This window comes from Staurois parvus, unplaced genomic scaffold, assembly GCF_062004578.1.
Source record: "Staurois parvus isolate SC_StPar_1 unplaced genomic scaffold, SC_StPar_1.0 ptg000155l, whole genome shotgun sequence".
NCBI lineage: Eukaryota > Metazoa > Chordata > Amphibia > Anura > Ranidae > Staurois > Staurois parvus.
Window position 1 is genome coordinate 24,288,008 of NW_028317951.1, and position 12,672 is coordinate 24,300,679.

The 12,672-nt window shown below is 39.0% G+C and overlaps 1 protein-coding gene across 1 annotated transcript in view; it reads left to right on the forward strand.

The window, feature by feature from the left end:
• The window catches only part of LOC149463339 (actin-like protein 6A), a 46,689-nt gene that overhangs the window by 14,539 nt on the left and 19,478 nt on the right, over window positions 1–12,672 (forward strand). Inside the window, exons 3-6 of the mRNA XM_089675549.1 lie at window positions 185–320; window positions 2,568–2,665; window positions 3,042–3,139; window positions 4,977–5,071. Coding sequence (XP_089531675.1) covers window positions 185–320; window positions 2,568–2,665; window positions 3,042–3,139; window positions 4,977–5,071 — 427 coding nt within the window. The remainder of the gene's footprint in view (window positions 1–184; window positions 321–2,567; window positions 2,666–3,041; window positions 3,140–4,976; window positions 5,072–12,672) is intronic.

Sequence of the window (12,672 nt, forward strand, 5' to 3'; positions counted from 1 at the left end):
GAATCCGTCTTCTTTCCAGCTGTTGTCACAGGGAAGGGAAGGAAGCAGGTTAGACTTCATAACTACACTTGAAGTATCTAACTACAGGGGACAAAGTGATGCATGTACACCCATATTGTATTATTAATTGCCTCATTTTCACTCTTTTCATGCCCTTTTTGAATAAGACATATATCTTCTGCAGGTAGATTTTCCTACAACAATTGGTGCAGTTCTTGGCAGAAAGGATGGCAGTATCCCAACGTATTATATTGATACTAAGACAGATGAGATACCAGTGGAAAACATGGAGGCTGTATTACCACTTAAAGATGGACTTAGTAAGACCTTTTTCTCAATTTACAATATTGTTATTATTGTTAGAGTCAGCTCATGTAATTATTAGTAGAAGTAGTAGTAATAGTCAAAGTTGGTGGAGTAATAATGGTATTAGTATTTTTAGTAGTATTCAGTGTTATTTTTGATACTATGCCAATTAGAATTTAAGGTGAGAAAAATATGTAGGCCTCTTTGCTAATGTCTTTTGAAAATGTTTGTTGCTTGGCTATCTTGCTGGCCTTTTGATGTCAGTGCTTCTTGACCCAGGTAAAGTGTGTTGATCAGGAATCCTGACTTCATTGTCTGCTTATTGTTCCAATTCAGTAGTTAAGAGAGCAGTTAAGCATCAATGTGAGGGCGTCTAGTCTGAGTACAGCTGTGCAAATCAAAACCACGGGTTCAGGCGCACAATCTGGACAGACAAAAATGCATTGGAGGGTCCAACTGAGCTCTTGGACTGCTAAGAGGTTTGAACTAAGGAAGGCAGTAATGTCACAGTAAGTCTTTTATTTTGTACACAATGTGATGTGTACACTGGTAGTGAATATGCTGAACTTGTAAAAGTTGCCCATGGGTTTTAATATTGAGAACTTGGTTGTTCTTGGTGTGGAGAGCTAGGTACTGAAAATAATTAAAATATATATTGTCTCCATAAAATATCTTGGTCCTCTATCTCCAAACCGACCCTTAATTTGACAATAACACCTAACCCTTAATTTCATCCTAACCATAATGAAAACCAATGCTTTTCTCATGTAGGCCAAAGCTACAGATTTGCTTTTTTTTCCATCTCCCCATCAGCATATACTCATCTTCCTTCACCTTCCACAGCTCTGCTCAGCTGCTGGGACAGAAATATCCAGTACTTCCAGATGGGCCATGAACCAGCACTGTCACATAGGTAGAGTCTTTACCCCTGTGTAAGCTTTCACTTGAGCATACCTAATATAAGGCAGGTTATTTTTACTTCTGGCAGGTTAATTGTTTGATGAGTGGAAAACTGAGTATGTGCTGCTAAGGAGGTGAGGAGGAGGGATTACAGTGGATGTGTTACTTTGCTCTTCAAAAGGCAAAACAAGGGTTCACTGTATTCCTTATTCTAACACTTGAAATTACGCCATCCTTAAAGTGACAGTAAACTCATATTTTTAATAGAATAAATAAATGCAATATGTTTAAATATAGGTAGATTGTATGTTCTGGTTTATTATTTATTACAAGTACTTTTATACCACTGTCAGTTTACACAGTAGTTTACATAGAGTATTTACTGTATTTTACATTCACATCAGTCCCTGCCCTCAAGGAGCTTACAATCTAAGGTGCCTAACTCACATTCATACGCATACTAGGGCCAATTTAGACAGGAGCCAATTACCCTACCAGCATGTCTTTGGTGTACCCAGAGGAAACCCATGCAAACTCTAGGCAGGTAGTGCTGTGGTTGGGATTCAAACCGATGACCCTAGTGCTACTGGGCGGAAGTGCTAACCACTTAACCACTGTGCTGCCCACCACTCTTTTCCTTTGTTTCATCTCTCAAATGCAAGCTTTTTTTTTTTGTTCTCAGACTTCTGGTTCTAGAGTGGCTAGGCTCATTCTCCATGCCCCCTTGTGTATGTGCATGTGGTCACCCTTTCCTTAACTCCCAGAACTAGGTCCCTACTTTGTCAGGTTCCAGGACTATTGGCGGCCAAAGCTCACTTTTCCATGCTGAGCATAGAGGACAGTGACCTGTTCTGTACCTGACCTGTACTTTCACTCCACGTATATGTATAATATATTCAGGAGCCTTACAAAAATGGTAAATATGGAACAGGAATCACTGCTTACTGTATTAATATGACATCATTTATAGGGCAGTCAATTATTAGACAGGAAAACATATCTTAAGTTTGGAGACGTTACACTTCAAAGTTATGATGGCTGATAATGTGCTTTAGTTTTCTCAAAAAAAGGTCAGCTAGTACAAATAGACTTATAGAGAGTAGGTAAAATCAGCCTCAGGTACAGGTTACAATACTAACCATATATAGTAGTTGGATTTGTTTGACCTGTTCATGTGATTTTCATACTTGCACAATTTATGACAATTTTATTGTGGTTTCCGCTATGTTTTATGATGGCCTAAGTAGTAGACTTTAATCTGTCTTCTAGTTTTAAATTGTTTTATGGTTTCGAAAATATCAGTCTGTGAATAAATAAAAATGATGTCAACAATTTAACAACATTGCATCTGTTCCTTTCAGTTGAAGATTGGGATGGCTTTCAGGCTATTTTGGACTATACTTTCAAAGCTCTCAATGCAAAGCCTCATTTACATCCACTGATAATGACTGAGCCATTTGTAAGTCAAAATCATTATTTTTATTATTATAAGTGCTATTTATATATGTCACCCTAAATGATGAATATTACAGGAGATCTCATGCTTGGATACTAAGATAAAGAACATTAGGAAAAGCCCAAACACATCTGATTTGGAATGTAGAGTTAGGTCGACTTAAATATAATAAAGAGACCCCCGTTTATTTCAGGAGTCCCCAGCAGAACCCCCCCCCCCCACATCACAGACCCCTTCCTTAAAGTGATTGTAAAGCTTTCGAAAATAATTAAAAATGATCTATTAATGGAAGTTTCCAGATTTCTCATCAAAGAGGGGAGTTTTGAATACAATGAAACACCCTGCAGAGAATGTCTGAATTTCTTATTTATTATTTTAGTGGAATACCAGAGAAAAACGTGAGAAGCTGACCGAGTTGATGTTTGAGCATTACCACGTTCCAGCATTTTACCTCTCCAAAAGTGCAGTTCTTTCAACGTATCCTTCTTCATGCCTGCCATATTCAGTCTTTTTAATGGCTATCAGTAGATGAGCAAACTGATCTGTCAGGTAGGCTATGTATGAGGGTTCTTCAAAACGTTTCTCCACTTAACATTTGTATAGTATTATATTATAATATAATAATATTAGCTTTTGTATAAAAAAAAAAAAAACTTTGCAAATCATTTTTGATATTTTTAATAACTGCTGCAACTCTTCCATTGCTCTGTTTGTACAGGACTTTGCCATGAAGTCACATTGGCCCTAGAACTGTTTGTTCTGCACAGGAATCAAATCAGTTTAATTAAACTTTTATTAATAGTTCCTATTTTTTACACTTTAAAAAGAAAGGCCAAGGGCACCTGTGTAGATATAGCAAATTCATTTCCAATTTTAAAAAAGTTATTACCTGTTTGCATGCGTCCACTGATGGCAATGTGAAAGACTTTTTAAAAGGACTTTACCATAGAAAAAGTATATTTTTGGTAAAAGGCCAAATATCCTAAAATGAAACTATTTACACTAGTTTATTCTTTACAGTTTTAAAAATGAAAGTAAACCTTTGCTAGGAGAATCATTTAGGCTTTCATCGCTGACCTCCTCTAGCTTAACATTGAGAGAAAATGACACCCAAACAAACTCTATTCCTTACATGAAGTCTGGCACATGGTTTACATTAGAATTATTATTATAATGATTATTATTATACAGGATTTATATTGCACCAACAATTTGTGCAGAGTGTCTGATTAAATCTTAATAGTACCAAGCTATGGTCATTTAAGCATCCAATCTCTTCTTTGAGTGCATTGTAAATGTCACTATTAGTGGCCCTAGCTGGCTGAACATCTAACAGTGGTGCCTCATATGATTTTTTTGGGGGGGAGCTGTTGCCTGGCTGTCACAAGGATCCAATGGCTGTAACACTTTCTGATAAAGTATCTGGAACAAATATGCAGCCTATGATTTTTCAGACAAACACTAGAGATGGGCAATAACAATTCTGAGGCGTGGGCAGGAATGGCAGCGTGCACATTTCCTGCAGTTTTTTTTTGGTAACGTTGACAGCGTGCTAGCCATATTCCCTCTCCATATTGGCACTACTTAAGAAAACAACAAAACAATGCATACATATCTTCTTTAATGTTTAATGTTCCTGTTAAAATTAAAGATGTAAATCAGGCAAATATCTACTGATGATCAGCCTTCTCTTTATAAGTATGATAGTATAGCTTTCTAAGGGTCAATACTTTCAGCCCTCAGTAGAGAAATTATTGCATGTTTTCCCATTACACAGCTCACAATCTTGTATTTACGTGAATGCTATGCACCTTCAATTTATGCTGTACTGTACACATTTTGCCATTCTTTTTGTCTGAAATAATAAAAAAACAACAGGTCCCCTGTAAAGTCCAACTTGGATAGCAACTCTGGCTCCTTCCATAGATACAGTGGAAAAGTAGGCATAGCCATTCTAGGAAAGGGTGTTTTTTGCAGGATTACCAAGTGAAGATAAAGGAATAACAGCCTGAAAAAGAAAACTAACACAGCCACCACATCTATTGACTTAGGTAACTTGCAATATATTACATTTTTGTTTTTGAGTTTAGATACAATGCAAAGTGCCTTTAAAAATTGAAGAGATTCAAACTTTCATCCCTGAATTGTCATTCATTTTTTCTTGGGTTTGAATATGAATGGATTCTTTTAGGCATTAGAGACCACTTCTGAAATGAGAACCATGGTTTTTACACTTTATAAGCTGTCAGCAATTGAAATACAAAGAACAGCTATCACTGTCTCAGTACAAAAATTCCTTTACTGATAAAATCAGATTCTCTAGTGGAAGGAATACTGGTTTGATTTTGGATAGTGGATCTAAATATACAACAGCCATTCCAGTGCGTGATGGAAGCATAATTCATAAAGGTAAGCATTGACTGTATCATATCAAGCTCCTCTTTTTTTTTCTTATGACCAATACATTTATTCAAAGTGGCCTTTGTGTGTATAAATACTTGATTAATGTTGGAAAATGGTAAAGTGTTATTAAACCCAAGACCCTGCATTCACTATATCTGGTCTCCCGCAGTACACAGAACATGGAAATGCAATTATTTCAGTAAATATAAACTGCTAAATACCTTTTCCCATCAGCAGTTAGAGCAGTCTTGTGACTTCTATCAGTGTTCAGCAGAGCACTGGTTACAGCTTGTAGGAGGAGTTTTCATTCTGCTCTAGGAGGATGAAAAACCCCTGACCTCTATCTGGACAGTGCTAATTGTCCCTGTGCTGATCACATGAACTCTACCAAGTTAAAAAAAACTTCTCTAGCAATGCCCACTAAACTAAGCATGTGCAGAATGGCCATGGTTCAGTCTGTCTTATCAAGAAATAAGATGTGGACATTTGAACAAGGACGAGGAGCAGAGAAGTCAGGATCAACCAGCGTTTTTACACAATGCAGAGGATTAACCCCTTAGGTTCCACAGTGAATATAACAAGCATGCTTTACTGCATATACAGACTGATTTTACTGGGTTTTGTGGGTTTAGTAATACTTTAAAATGATATAACAGATCTAATCCAAACTGCATGTGGCCAGCACGATGTCCTCATGCAATTGTTTTAGATTTGTAAACATCGTGTTGATTTATTTTATATTTTTTTGTCTGTGTGGGAAACTTAATGTATTATACTGTTTAGTTGTTTTTGTACAAGAAAACCATTTAAGTTGAAGGAGAAGACAAGGTGTTTGAGTGATAGCATAAAAAGAATTGAAAGAACAATATGTAATTTAATTTAATAATGAATGGTACGTGTGAGGTCAATATTAGGAACAATAAATTAATTAGATTTTTAAAGATGAATTCCAGGCAAGCAGCTAACACAAATGAAACAAATATATCTGAATGCTTTAACCTATCAATGCACTTCCAGGCCTTGGACCTCACTACCTGTAACTAGACAGTGAATGAGAAGTAGCACATTGTAGAGGTCACCGCCTTGATCACTCCTCTAATAAATATGTGACTGACAGCAATAAAGCTCCTAGCACTGCACCTCCCTCTCTTAATCTGAATGCTGCTGTACAGGGAATGTTGGGTCCTTTTACACCTGTGCACCTGAAGTAATATATGTTTAATGATACTCCTTACTGCATGAACTGCAGACAAATAATTTGGTGTTTATTCGCCATACAGGAGGCTATAATGTAGATTTGTTTAGGTACTCATGCTAGTTCTATTTAAAAATACATATAAAGTGTAACTCACTTAAAGTATAACTAAAGGCAAAACTCTTTTGTTTTGTTTTTTATGGCGTAGAGATGAATTAGAAGCCCTGTCAGTTTTTATTGCTGTCTTTGCCCCCATTAAAGAATTTCACACTCTCTATTTGTTCAGTTTAATATTGAAAGTAAAAGAAAATCACACATTTTGTGTTGTCCCCAGGAAAGTAATTGAGGGGAAATCTTACAATGGGGACACTAGTTCCAAGGAATTCCCTTAACCACTTCCACGCCACCCTATAGCAGAAATACTGCTACAGGGCAGCATGGCTGTGCAAAATCACATATATATATGTGTATATATATATATATATATATATATATACACACACACACATATATATATATATATATATATATACACACACACACACACACGATTTTGCATTTCCGGGTAGGTGGCGTGCGTCCCTACCCGCGTCACCATCGGCGGCTAGCCATGTCAATCACCAGGGCGATTCCTGGCTAGCACCCGGCGATCGTAAGGGAAAGCTCACAGGGAAGAGACCTGTGTGTAAACAACACAGGTCTCTCTCCTGTCAGCAAGGACATGCGACTTTGTATTCCCTATCTGCGCCACCATTTTCTGCCTCGGCTGTCAATCACCAGGTCCCAGGCCAGTGATTCCCCGCTGGCACCCAGCGATCTCCGAGTATCACCAATGGGCGAGAGACCTGTATGTAAAAAATAGAGATGTCTCCCCTGTCAGCTCCAGCACAAGGCTTTGTATGTCTCTGCATACAGTGTAAAGCACACACAGCCCACATAGTAAAACAGCACACAGTTAACCCTTTGATCACCCCAGATGTTAACCCCTTCCTGCCCAGTGTCATTAGTACAGTGTCAGTGCTTTTTATTACTGCTGATCACTGTATTGGTGTCACTGGGGATGTCAGTGAGTTAGTCAGTTCTCCGCCAGTATCAGAATGCCCGCCGCAGTCCCACTATAAGTCGCTGATCGCCGCCATTACTAGTGAAAAAAATATATATATAGAAAAAAATTCCAGTATATATACACCACCACACTATAACTTTCACGTAAACCAATGTACTGGGATTTTTTTTTTCCAGCAAAGACATGTAGCAGAATCAATTTTGGCCTAAATTTGACAAAATTGATTTATTAAATTTTTGTACTGGACATGTTTTATAGAAAAAAGTCAAAAATATTGTTTTTTTTAAAATTGTTGGTCTTTTTTTGTTTATAGCGCAAAAATTAAAAAATGCACAGGTGATCAAATACCACTGAAAGAAAGCTCCATTTGTGGTAAAAAAGGACATAAATTTTATTTGGGTGCAGCTTTGCATGATCGTGCAATTGTCAGTTAAAGTAAGGCAGCACCGTATCACAAAAATGGCGTGGTCAGGAAGGGGGGCAAATCCTTTGGAGGACTAGTGGTTAATTTGCAAGGATTTCCTCTCACTTCCTGTTTGGCTATGAGACAGGAAGTGAAGGGAAATCCGTGCAATGGGACACAGATGACAAAAAAAAAACTGACAGGGGCTATAACTCTCCCTTGCTCTATCCAAAATGAAAAATAGTTCCAACATACAGTTGTGTCCAAAATTATTCAACCCCCACTGAAATTGAGTGTTTTGGCCAGTTTGACATTGCTTTTGATCATTCAGTCATCTTGCTTACATTTACATTAAAGAGGCACTTGTAGGTCAGACAAATATAACATAACAGTTATAATGAAATAACCACAAATGTCTTTTCTGTGCTCACAGCATTATCAGTTTTATTCAACCCCCAAGTGACATTCAATCTTAGTACTTAGTACAGCATCCTTTTACAGTTATAACAGCTTTTAAACGTGAAGCATAGCTTGACACAAGTGTCTTGCAGCGATCTACGGGTATCTTCGCCCATTCTTCATGGGCAAAGGCCTCCAGTTCAGTCACATTCTTAGGCTTGCGCACTGCAACTGCTTTCTTTAAGTCCCACCAGAGGTTCTCAATCGGATTTAAGTCTGGTGACTGCGATGGCCACTCCAAAATGTTCCAGCCTTTCCTCTGCAACCATGCTCTAGTGGACTTGGAGGTATGCTTGGGATCATTGTCCTGTTGAAAGGTCCAACGTCTCCCAAGCCTCAGGTGTGTGACGGACTGCATCACGTTTCCATCCAATATCTCCTGGTACTGAAGAGAATTCATGGTACCTTGCACACGCTGAAGCTTCCCTGTACCTGCAGAAGCAAAACAGCCCCAAAGCATGATTGACCCTCCACCATGCTTCACAGTAGGCAAGGTGTTCTTTTCATCATAGGCCTTGTTCTTCCTCCTCCAAACATAGCGTTGATCCATGGGCCCAAACAGTTCTAATTTTGTTTCATCAGTCCACAGAACACTATCCCACAACTTTTGTGGTTTGTCCACATGGCTTTTGGCATACTGCAGTCGACTCTTCTTATTCTTTGGAGACAGCAAGGGGGTACGCCTGGGAGTTCTGGCACGGAGGCCTTCATTACGCAGTGTGCGTCTTATTGTCTGGGCTGAAACTTCTGTACCCACATCTGACAAATCTTTTCTCAGTTCCTCAGCAGTCACACGGGGACTTCTCTCCACTCTACGCTTCAGGTAGCGCACAGCAGTCGAAGTCAGCATCTTCTTTCTGCCACGACCAGGTAGCGTTTCAACAGTGCCCTTTGCCTTGAATTTGCGAATGATGCTTCCTAAGGTGTCTCTTGGTATGTTTAACATCTTTGCAATCTTCTTATAGCCATTGCCCTTCCTGTGAAGAGAAATCACCTCTTCTCTTGTCTTCCTGGACCATTCTCTTGCCTTCACCATGTTTGTAACCACACCAGTAAATGTCTAGAAGGAGCTGAGTATCACAGTCATTTTAAAGCTGCCTAATTGGTGCTTATTATGCTTGATTGCTGCTCGGTGACATCCACAGGTGTTTTCAATACCTGATGGAAAGCACCTGTATGAACCTCTGTTCTTCAGAGTGGTAGTCTTTAAGGGGTTGAATAATTGTGGCAATGAAGAAACCACATAAGAACCATTTACTACTGTATTACATAAACAATTGATGTCATTTTAGTTGCATTTGGGTAGTTACAACGTCCTTGTAGGATTTGATTCTGAATACAATTCCAAATGTACACTATAGTCCCTAAACCCCTTTACAGCATTGGGGGTTGAATAATTTTGGACACAACTGTAGTTCTCTATAGTTCTACTTAATTTATCTTATACTTAGTGCATTTCGATCCCCTCCCTGTTCACCCCTAGCAAATCACACATGCAACCAAATTAGCTGTAGGGCCTGACTGTTATTTTTTCTAAGTCTTCAGGAATTACAGTTAGTTTGGTTGAAAAAAGACAAGAGTCCATCCAGTTCAACCATTTAAAGAGAAAAAACAAAAAAAATTATAATCCTATACCCACAGTTGATCCAGAGGAAGGCAAAAAACCCAGCAAAGCACGATCCAATTTGCTCCTGCAGGGAAAAAAATTCCTTCTTGATCCCCCGAGAGGCAATCGGATATTCCCTGGATCAACTTTACCTATAAATGTTAGTATCCAGTTATATTCTGTGTATCTAAGAAATAATCCAGGCCTTTTTTAAAGCAATCCACTGAGCTGGCCAGAACCAACTCTTGAGGGAGTCTATTCCACATTTTCACAGCTCTTACTGTGAAGAAACCTAATGGAATGAGTCTTGCTCCTCCACAGCATTAATCTTTATTTGTTATAATGGACAGTTTGTATTCTTGTTTTGCAACACATTGCAGCATCTTGGTTTCAGAGTATTTAAAAAGAGGTGAGGAGTTAATCACATTCTGAATAGTGATTAAAACTATGTGTATAGCTAGGCCCACAAACTTCATGACAAGTTGATTTGCCTTTGGAAGGTAATGTAATACCGTCCTTGCTAAACTAAATACCAGATCGGATGTTTATGTAAACTCGCCGTATGACAAACATGAATGATGAAATTGCCACTTACTTGCTCTGAAAATGGTAGTTGCCAGGCTTTTCCAATCCAGGTACCTATATTATCTGTTTTTTAGCCCTGATGAGTGCTGAGCCCCCAAAACATGTTGGCTGTTACAAAATAAATAAACATACAGTCAGGTCCATAAATATTGGGACGTCGACACAATTCTAACATTTTTGGCTCTATACACCACCACAATGGATTTGAAATGAAACGAACAAGATGTGCTTTAACTGCAGACTGTCAGCTTTAATTTGAGGGTATTTACATCCAAATCAGGTGAACGGTGTAGGAATTACAACAGTTTGCATATGTGCCTCCCACTTGTTAAGGTACCAAAAGTAATGGGACAATTGGCTTCTCAGCTGTTCCATGGCCAGGTGTGTGTTATTCCCTCATTATCCCAATTACAATGAGCAGATAAAAGGTCCAGAGTTCATTTCAAGTGTGCTGTTTGCATTTGGAATCTGTTGCTGTCAACTCTCAAGATGAGATCCAAAGAGCTGTCACTATCAGTGAAGCAAGCCATCATTAGGCTGAAAAAACAAAACAAACTCATCAGAGAGATAGCAGAAACATTAGGCGTGGCCAAAACAACTGTTTGGAACATTCTTAAAAAGAAGGAACGCACTGGTGAGCTCAGCAACACCAAAAGACCCAGAAGACCATGGAAAACAACTGTGGTGGATCACCAAAGAAATCTTTCCCTGGTGAAGAAAACACCATTCACAACAGTTGGCCAGATCAAGAACACTCTCCAGGAGGTAGGTGTATGTGTGTCAAAGTCAACAATCAAGAGAAGACTTCACCAGAGTGAATACAGAGGGTTCACCACAAGATGTAAACCACTGGTGAGCCTCAAAAACAGGAAGGCCAGATTAGAGTTTGCCAAACGACATCTAAAAAAGCCTTCACAGTTCTGGAACAACATCCTATGGACAGATGAGACCAACATCAACTTGTACCAGAGTGATGGGAAGAGAAGAGTATGGAGAAGGAAAGGAACTGCTCATGATCCTAAGCATACCACCTCATCAGTGAAGCATGGTGGTGGTAGTGTCATGGCGTGGGCATGTATGGCTGCCAATGGAACTGGTTCTCTTGTATTTATTGATGATGTGACTGCTGACAACAGCAGCAGGATGAATTCTGAAGTGTTTCGGGCAATTTTATCTACTTATATTCAGCCAAATGCTTCACAACTCATTGGACGCCGCTTCACAGTGCAGATGGACAATGATCCAAAGCATACTGCAAAAGCAACCAAAGAGTTTTTTAAGGGAAAGAAGTGGAATGTTATGCAATGGCCAAGTCAATCACCTGACCTAAATCCGATTGAGCATGCATTTCACTTGCTGAAGACAAAACTGAAGGGAAAATGCCCCAAGAACAAGCAGGAACTGAAGACAGTTGCAGTAGAGGCCTGGCAGAGCATCACCAGGGATGAAACCCAGCGTCTGGTGATGTCTATGCGTTCCAGACTTCAGGCTGTAATTGACTGCAAAGGATTTGCAACCAAGTATTAAAAAGTGAAAGTTTGATTTATGATTATTATTCTGTCCCATTACTTTTGGTACCTTAACAAGTGGGAGGCACATATGCAAACTGTTGTAATTCCTACACCGTTCACCTGATTTGGATGTAAATACCCTCAAATTAAAGCTGACAGTCTGAAGTTAAAGCACATCTTGTTCGTTTCATTTCAAATCCATTGTGGTGGTGTATAGAGCCAAAAATGTTAGAATTGTGTCGATGTCCCAATATTTATGGACCTGACTGTATTGTAAAAGGACTGTACAAGCTGGTGTGGCACGCCCATCCTTTCAAATCATTAGTAAACTCCTCTTGGGGTCCAGCAAGACTCCACAGTGGCTGGTGAGCAGCCTCTAGGACCGTAAACCACCCATTCATTGCACTAAAACGCATCTCCATATGGTTCAGTTCTCCTACATCACAAAGTTGATTTGCCTTTGGAAGGTAATATAATACTCTCCTTGCTAAGTATAACTACCAGATCTGGTGTATTTGTAACCCAAAGACAAACATGAATGATGAAATTGCCAACCACTTGTTCTAAAAACAGTTGTTTCAAGACTGCCATGCATCAGTACTTTGTTTCAGTGACCTGAAATATCTACACATATAAGGACTTTTAATTTATCTGGTCTTCATACTGATTGTGGTTAGTGACCTAGACTGAACTGAAGCTAAAAGGTCAGGATAACAACCTGATAACTTCCATTTTCAGAAGGAGGTCAGCAATGACAGCCCTCGTAGTTCCCTTCAGGACAG